The sequence below is a fragment of the Enhydra lutris genome, unplaced genomic scaffold (genome assembly GCF_002288905.1).
Source record: "Enhydra lutris kenyoni isolate GAN:26980312 unplaced genomic scaffold, ASM228890v2 scaffoldscaffold6, whole genome shotgun sequence".
Classification (NCBI taxonomy): domain Eukaryota; kingdom Metazoa; phylum Chordata; class Mammalia; order Carnivora; family Mustelidae; genus Enhydra; species Enhydra lutris.
In genome coordinates this window covers 20,560,621-20,569,744 of record NW_019154090.1, presented here as the reverse complement: position 1 = coordinate 20,569,744, position 9,124 = coordinate 20,560,621, and the positions used below count along the sequence as shown (strand labels likewise).

Genomic DNA, 9,124 nt, shown 5'->3' with positions numbered 1-9,124 from the left:
GGCAGTGTTAAGTGTTGACATCTAGCTAGTGGGTAATCCCATCAGTATCCCCTGTATTCTCAGGCGTCTTACTAGATCTCCCCATTGAAAGGTGTGGTTGGTGTTAGGGGGTCCCGTGGTCGGATATGTGGATGCCCCTTGCGTACACGGGAGTATGTATTCTTACATGTGGCCTTGGTGAGTGCCTGTGGCTGGGCACGGAGCTGTGTGTGTTCCTCTGGGTGTTCTCCTCTGTTGGCAGGAGAAGCCGAATCCCAGTGGCTGCAGGACACAGGCCTGTCAGGCCTCCTTGGTGGCCAGAGCTTGGGCTGTGGCCACCAGGGGCTCCCGTCCACCCCGACGCGGCCCCAGGCGGTTGCCGTGTGCGGCCGGCTGCACATCTCTGCCTGCTAAACCTGCAGACAATACCGGGCACCTGCCAGAGATGTCGGGGACACCCGCAGGTTCTTCCGATCAATGGTGAGGAAGTGGCATAAGGTCGCGGCAGGCCCTGTCTCCCTGGGGCCTCTGGGATGTCATCACTTCCTGAGCACAAGAGCAATACTACGGCAGAGCTGTATTGGCGCGCGCACGTACGTGCATGCGTGTGTGTGTTCGCGTGTGCGCGCGTGTGCGTGCGTGTGCGCGCGTGTGCGCGTGCGCGCGTGTGCGCGTGCGCACAGACGGCAAGACTGCCCATCTGGATGCTCGTCAGCCACTGTGTTCCCATGATACGTGTAGGTCTTCCGCCCCTGTGGGGTCTTGGGCAAGCTCCCTGAGCTTCAGCGGCTCTGCCTGCGAAGGGGTTGGGGACCGCTCCTGCGTCCCGCGGCCGAACATCCCGTGCTTCCTGCACTACTAACTGGGAGCCGTTTGTCCTTTGCATAGGACGCCTCTTCAGAGATTGGGGCCTCGGGTATGAAATGGACCCAGCTCAGGTCCAGGACCTCGAAGTCTCCTCCAGGTAAATGGCCTGCATTCTCCAGGCGTCGGCATTCTCCACCTGCACCCCCGGGGCTTGCACTCTGAGGTAAGAGAGGGCGCACCCCTCTGAGTTTTTCCATCTTTCTGCTGGTTGCTGGGGTAAAGGCCTGAATCCTTGGCCTCACGGCTTGCTTCCTGGAGTCACAATCTCAGATCCTAATCTTGGGCAATTACTACTGAGTTACGTGGGCCTGCGCAAGGGCACAAGCCTGGGAATTTGCTTCTTGGGGCTCTGGGCTTGGAGTCAATGAGGGGAGGCAGCCAGGAATGTGTGCCTCTCTGTTCTGTTTCCAGTTGCAGAGCTGGAGGCTCAGCAGCGAGTGGGGGTGCGGGGGTGCATCCCTGTGGATGCTGCTGGGCTCCTGCAGGGGGCCTGCCGCCTCAGGGGAGGCACCTAGCTGGTGAGCACGCTGCCCAGAGGGGTGGTGGCTGGGCCCCATCCTTTGGCACCTGTACATCTTGCATCGCCGTCCTCACCCCTGCTGAGCTGCGGGGCACCCCGTTCACTCACTGAATTCCTAGCACAGCTCTCTGCCCGGTAACTGCTGTGCTGGGGCCTGGGGAGCGGAGAGCTACAGACATTCATGCTCCTTCTTCACTCTATGTTCATTTATGTTCTCTGTTTTACGCTTAGAAAGTCCTCCTTAATCCAGCAAACTGAAAACTGTCCACCTCCAGGTATTTTTCCTAGTTTTTTAAAAAATTCATTTTGGTGTCTGGTGTGAAAGAGAAACACCCAACTCCTGCCCTTTTCTTTCTCCCAGAGGGCTGAACTGTCCCAGCACAATTCCTTCCACATGAGGACGTCATCATTTATAGCTATGTTTTAAAGATTGAAATAAAGTGCATGGGAAGGTGGGCAAATATTTGCCATGTGCAGCTGGATGCGTGCACCTGTTAACTCCCACCAGGTCAAGGTCTAGATCGCTTCCAGCACCCCTGAAGGCTGCACTGTGCCTTTCCTAGTTAATCCCCACTGCCTAGGGCAGCCACTGTTCTGACTCTTCTTATCATGTATAGGTTTTCCCAGGTCCTGCTGTTACCAAAAGGAAGAGGTTCTTCACTGACCATATTTTGATATCATTGGATAACCCTAGGTAGCTGGCTCTGGGCCTTGTTCCAGAGGCTTCCATGCATTGGCTTGTTTCCTTCCCTCACCCTAGAAGGTGGGTGCTGTCACTGCACCCCCACCTCGCTGGTAGGAAAGGAGCAGTGAGGTTCAGAGAGAAGTGAGAGAGCCGGCTGATCCTGAGGCCAGGACTGGAGCCCCCAGCAGCCCCACCCAGTGCCTTCCTGGTGGACTGTTACTGTCCACCGTTTAGGAAATATGCCCCCTCCCCCGGTAACCTCTGCTCCACAAATAGAATGTTTCTTTTTCTTTTTGAGATAAGTTTAGACTCACAAGAAGTTGCAAAAATAGTACAGAGTTCCCATGTACTCCTTACCTAGTTTCTCCCAGGGAAAATATCTTATGTAAGCACAGTACATCAAAATAAATTTTTTTTTAAAATAATGACTTTCTATTTCTAAAGCATCAGAGATAATTAATGCTCAACATTATCTTGCCTTCTCGCCTTGATCATTTGATTTCCCGCATTAACCCATGAAGGATGATGATTAATAATCTGGAGATACTGTATATGGATGTTTTACCATGGATCAGGCATTATACCCAGTACTTTACCTTTATGATTTTCATTTCTTTCTGCTATGTGGGCAATCATGCCCTGAAAAAATAAATAATTATAGTAGTTATATGAAACTGTGTTTCATATGCTTTATCTAATTTAACGCCCCCCCCAATCCTGTGAAGTAGGTCCTGTCATTAGCCCCATTTTACAAGTGAGACTGTTGACACAGAGACAGGTAAAATGATTTCCCCAAATCCATAGGGAACATCAGACTTTGAACCCAGAAGATGTGACATCACAGCTCACACCACAAGCACTAGGCTGTACGATAGCCACAACATTGTTACCTTCAAGCACATGCTTCCTTTCCCTTCTTAGGGCACTGGAATGGGGCCCTGGGGAATACGCTGGTCAAGTTGACCAGCAATACTAAACAAACCCATCAGTCCGTCCTCTTGCTGTCTTTGACCTCTGGCTGCAGGAATGCCTCGTGCTGCCCGCAGAACCCTACTATGGCCTCTAGACGGTGCAGTTGAGCATAATTTATTTTTTCAATTAATATTCTGTCATTATTCAGAGTAATAGGAAGAGGAGCATTGGATCCATGGGTGGCACTGCCAAGGGCAGAGACAGATGGGGCGAGAGAGAGCAACAAAGGACTGGAATAGAAGCAATGATAAGAGGCCTGTGCGGTCTTCCCTCCTGTTGGAATGCAAGTAATAAAAACAGCTTCCGTTTATTGGGGCCTCGCTGTGTGCTTGGCACCAGAAGTACTTTGTACCCCTTAGCCCATTTTACAAAACCCTATGAGGCAGGCACTATTTTACGGTTAGAGATGAGGATTTAGAAGCTCAGAATGCAACCTAATCAGTCAGAGATAGAACTTAAACTTGAACCTGGGATGGACGCCTGAGCCCCAGTCCTCATCGCCTCTGTTACCTACCCCCCAGTAACCTTCTGCGGGGGATGGGAGAACCTCAATGCCCTTACCAGACATGCAGCTTCAGCGATTGCCTTTTTTTCTTTTAAAGATTTTATTTATTTGGAGAGAGAACAAGCAAGCACATGAATGGGGAAGAGGGAGAGAGAATCTCAAGCAGACTCTACGCTGAGTGCAGAGCCCAATGCAGGACTCGCTCATAGGACCCTGAGATCATGATCTGAGCTGAAACCAAGAGTCTGACGCTTAACCGACTGAGCCACTCAGGGGCCCCTTGAGCGATTGTCTCTACTTCCCTCCCTAGAAGTTTAGGATTCCCAAAGGCAGACTTGGCTTGACGAGGATAGAGACTTCTCCCTGCAGGATATGCAGACGATCCCTGCTCTGGCCCTCTCGAGCTGACTGTGCTCTGCACCAGTGAGGCTTGGACCTGAAGAGGAACAAGGTAGGGAAGCGGAAGGCAACTGGTCAGCAGTCCCAGCTCCAAAAACCCTGTGGATTTCTCATCCAAGGAGCTGCGTGGAAAGGAAGCATGCTTAGCTGCTGTATTTCTTCCTGTTACATATAACAGTAACATATTATGTTATATATAGAATATATATGCTGTTATATGTGTGTGTATACACACACACACACACACACACACACACACACACATATATGTATATTTCTGCATCTGAAAACAAACCTGCTCATTGTGGGAAATTTGGGAAATAGAGCAAAATACAAACGGAAAGATACGATTCAGATTTAAGTGCTGTCAGCTCTCAGTGCATCATCTTCCTGGGTGTGCGTGTATCTTTTTTTCACTAAATATTAGAGAATTATGGACATTTCCCATTGTATCATTCAGCTATTGCCACAATAATGCCTCATAACAAACAATCGGCAAACTCATGATTTCAAACAACGATTACTCACTCTTGTTCACATGTTTGGCGGTTCGGCTGACCTAGGCTGGCCTTGGCTCAAGCTGTTGGCTGGGGCTGGGGCTGCTTTTCATGTGTCTCATCCGCCCGGGACCAGCAGGCCATCTGGAGCCTGTCCTTATAGCAATTAATGGCAGAAGCACAAGAGAGCAAACCCTACCACATAATGCATTTTTTTATTTTTTTAAAGATTTTATTTATTTATTTGTCAGAGAGATAGAGCTAGAAAAAGTACAAGCAGGGAGCAGAAGGAGAAGCAGGCTCTCCACTAAACAGGGAGCCCGATGCAGGACTCGATTCCAGGACCCTGGGATCATGACCTGAGGCCAGGGCAGACACTTAACCGACTGAACCACCCAGGTGCCCTGACACACAATGCATTTTAAACCTCTGCATGCATCATGGAATTTATTGATCCATGGGTCAAAGCTATCACCTGGCTGACTAGCAAAGCCATGGGGAAGTATTTTCTGTTGCTTTATGGGAAGAACTGCAAATTCATATGGCAAAGGGTGTGGCTACAAGGCTGGGTAATGAACTTGGAACAATGTTACCATTTATTACAACTAGTAATAACATTCCTTGGAAACGTGATTTTTTTATTATTATGTTCAGTTAGTCCCTGTAGAGTACATAACTAGTTCTTGATGCAGTGTTCAGTGATTCATTATTTTAAGTATAACACCCAGTGCTTAGCACAGCATGTGCCCTCCTCCATGGCCATCACCATGTTACCCCATTCCCCACTCTCCTCCCCTCTGAAACCCCCAGATTGTTTCTTGGGGTCCATAGTCTCTCATGGTCATCTCCCTCGATGATTTCTCCCCCTTTGGATTTCCCTCCCTTCCCCTGTGGTCCTCATGCTATTACTTATGTCCACATATGAGTGAAACCATATGATCATTGTCCTTGTCTGCTTGACTTACCTCACTTAGCACGATCCCCTCCAGGTCCATCCATGTCAATGCAAATGGTGGGTGTTCATCCCTTCTGTCGGTTCTGACGGCTGAACAATAGTCCATAGTGTAGGGGGACCACATCTTCTTTATCCATTTATCTGTCAAAGAGCATCTTAGCACCTTCCATAGTTTGGCTCTCGTGGACATTGCTGCTATGAACACTGGGGTGCATGTGCCCCTTCTTTTCACTGTGTCTGTATCTTTGGGGTAAATACCCAGTAGTGCAATTGTCGGATCATAGGGTAGTTCTGTTCTTAACATCTTGAGGATCGTCCGTACTGTTTTCCAGAGTGGCTGCCCCAGCTTGCATTCCCACTAACAGTGTGAAAGAGTTCCCCTTTCTCCGCATCCTTGCCAACATTTGTTGTTTCCTTTTGAAAACATGATTTTTACTCACGGTATTATTTTCGTCCTTAGGGATATATTCTTTTTTTTTTTTTTTAAGATTTTATTTATTTATTTGACAGACAGAGATCACAAGTAGGCAGAGAGGCAGGCAGAGAGAGGACGAAGCTGGCTCCTTGCTGAGCAGAGATCCCGATGCGGGGCTCGATCCCACGACCCTGAGATCATGACCTGAGCCAAAGGCAGAGGCTTTAACCCACTGAGCCACCCAGGCACCCCCTTGGGGATATATTCTAATTTATTTAGCCATTTCCTTACTAGTGGACATTTGCTATTTCCCTGTTTCTGCGATTGTAAAACACAACCACTATTATTGTACATACAACCATGAGTACATCTTGGATTATCTGAAATAGACCTGTTAAGTTCTTGGTGTTTGTTACCCTTCAGTCATGTATGAGAGTGTTCATTTCACTGCATCATTGTCAACATTACACACTGAATTTTTTATTTGTGTCCTTAAAAAAAGAACAGGGGCACCTGGGTGGCTCAGAGGGTTAAGCCTCTGCCTTCAGCTTGGGTCATGGTCCCAGGGTTCTGGGATCAAGCCCTGCATCAGGCTCTCTGCTCAGTGGGGATCCTGCTTACCACCACTCTCTTCCTGCCTCTCTGCCTACTTGTGATCTCTCTCTCTCTCTGTCAAATAAATAAATAAAATGTTTAAAAAAAAACAAAAACACAGCAAGAACATAGTGGGTAAGACAGACCAGGGGTGGGAGTTTTGCAGAGAGAGGGGTAGAGAAGTAAAGAGAGAAGGAAGGTAGGGTAGATTTGGAAGGAGGAAGTTTCCCCAGAAGACTATGAGACAGGATGAGTAAGAAGACCTGGGGATATGTCTTAGGAACTTGGCGCATGCCTGCAGGGCTAGGCCCTCTGCCCCAGACCACTGGTACCTTACCCAGCAACCCCCAACACAGCATCACCTTTTCCTTTTAACACCTCTTTGTCCAGCTGAGACTTTCTGGTCTGTGATGCAGCTAACATTTTCATTATTGCCGAGATCGAAGTTTCTGCTCGAGAGATGTGAAGTTTGAGCTCAGCCATTCTGCGGAGAGCTCAGTCCCCACGCAGGGAAAGGAGTCGGACTCATGTCGCCCAGACGATCCTGCAGGCTAGAGCCCGACTGGCCTTGCACGACATGAAATGCCCCTTCTGCTCTTGACTTCCCACAGAAACATGGCTTTCGGCATGCCCCTTGACGCCCTGCCGGAAGCTGACCACAGAGCCCTCCCCAGCCCCCGGGTCCTGCTGGTCCTTCACGCCGTGAGTTGTGCCCAGATTTGGCTCATTGAGCCCGTGAAAGGCTGTGTCTGGGGCCACCATTGGGAGATGTCTAGCCCAGGAGCGTAAGAACGTGGGCTTTAGAATTGGACTCCTGGTTTCAAGTTCTGGCTCCGACACTTGCCAGTTTGGAGACTGGGGATGAATTTTTGAACCTCCATAAACCTCCCTGTCAAGATCTGTGCAGTGAAGTCATAATAATAGTACCCTCCTTTTATGAAGGACTAAGTAAGAGAAATGCATATGAAGCTCTCAGAGCAGGGGCTGGCTTCTGGAAGTGGCTGAGAAAGCTGTTACCCTCCTCGTAGCTCTCTCCTCTTCCCGGTTTTCATGGGAGACAAACACACCAGTTTGAATCACACTTTTCAGGGGTGCTGGTTTAAATGCTGGCTTCCTTCTCTCATAGCTGCTGTCCTGTTTTGGAAAAGAGAGAACTGGACATGGAAGGCATTCTCAGGGTGCTTGGATCCCAGGCCAGGGTCAAGGTAACGGTTTGGTTTTGGTTTCCCCCATGTCATCGAAGCTGCATCTCTGTTAAGCCATGGGAGAAGCAGTTCCCAGCTTGTCTGTGTTCTGCCTTGGGTCCTGTTTGGGTCAGGGAATTCCAGGAGGGTGGAAAGCAGGGAGGCAGCAGCGTGCGGCACAGGGGTGGAGTCAGCCTGCCAGCATGTCTTGGGTGAAACTTGTGCCATCACTTACCCAGTTCGGCCATTTACTCTGCATATCAGCCCACAGAGATGGTGCTATTGCTTTCCAGATGAGGAAATGGAGGCCCAGAGAAGTGGTAGAACAACTTTTCCTAGAGCCTTGGGCCAGCTTCTCACTGTGCCCCTCCTTCTTTTAGGGGATGAAACAAGAGGGGGAGAGAGATTTCTCCGCTGGCCTTTCTGGCTGGGACAAGGTTCACCACAGTGACACGTCCCATTTGCTCAAGAGGTTCATCCGGGAGTGCCGAGAGCCTCCCGACATTCACCGCACTGCCCAGTGAGGATGTCCCAGCCCTTTGCATTTGCAGAGAAGAGCATTTGATGCCACTGACCTTGGCTGGAGAGGCGACATGGTGGGAAGACAGGACTACCTCCTCCCTGTGACCTTGAGCTGATGGGGGAGGATGTATGTGCCTGTACATGTGTGTGCCTGTGTATGGTGTGTACCGTATGTGTGTGCATGTAGTGTTTGCATGTACGCGTGTCACGTGCACACGCGCAGGTGTGTGTGGAGTGTATCGGGTATGTGTGTGTGTGCCTGTATGTGTATGTCAAGGGCATGCGTGTGTGTGGTGTGTAACGGGGGAGAAGAGGAGGTGCGGCTTGCTCACTGCAGTCCTCATTCATCCTCCTACAGACCAGCTTTCCTCCCTTCACGATGGCAGTGGGGCCGAGCTTATCAGATTCAGCTCATTGTGTATCAGCAGGCGCACACGTGTGTGCACATCCATCTGTCCGTGGGCATGTAGGTCTGCCCGTGGGCACATATTGCACAGATCCCCACTTACCTTCTGCCTGGACTTCTCATAACCCACAGAGTACAAACACTCCTAGTTTGCTGAAAAGAATAAAGCAACCTGCCCAGGGTCCACCTGTGACCTAGCGGGGAAATCCGCTCGCCCTGTCACTCTCTCCGACTCTCCGATAAGCTTCAGGGTGCGGGCTGTCTGATGTCCATCCCCAGCCAAGGTCAGGGACCCCGAGAAATCCTCTCCAGCCTTTGCTTCCCACAGCCTTGCTTTATTTTTTTCCCTTTTTCTTTTTTTTTTCTATTTTATCATTTTTTTAATATGTTAGTCACCATCCAGGACATGATTAGTGTTCATGCAGCGTTCCCTGATTCATTGCTGGCCTATAACACCCAGTGCTCCGTGCAGTCCGTGCCTTCCTTCGTACCCATCCCCGGGCTCCTCAGCCTCGTTTTAAAACAGAAACCTTGGGGCTGCAGAGCCCCTCCTGCTCCACGCCCCACCACCCGGTATAAATCCTCAGTCCCTCCCCTCATCTGCCCCCAGGGCCCTCCAGTCTC

At 49.9% G+C, this 9,124-nt stretch overlaps 1 protein-coding gene across 1 annotated transcript; it reads left to right on the top strand.

Moving 5' to 3' along the window:
* The first annotated feature begins 396 nt into the window (after positions 1-396).
* On the top strand, positions 397-8,782 carry LOC111141633 (Rho GTPase activating protein 40). Its single transcript, XM_022494353.1, has 4 exons — positions 397-459; positions 868-1,009; positions 7,515-7,593; positions 7,953-8,782. The coding sequence occupies exons 2-4, from the start codon at positions 948-950 to the stop codon at positions 8,094-8,096; spliced, it is 285 nt and encodes a 94-aa protein (XP_022350061.1). The 5' UTR covers positions 397-459; positions 868-947; the 3' UTR covers positions 8,097-8,782.
* The last annotated feature ends 342 nt before the right edge of the window (positions 8,783-9,124 follow it).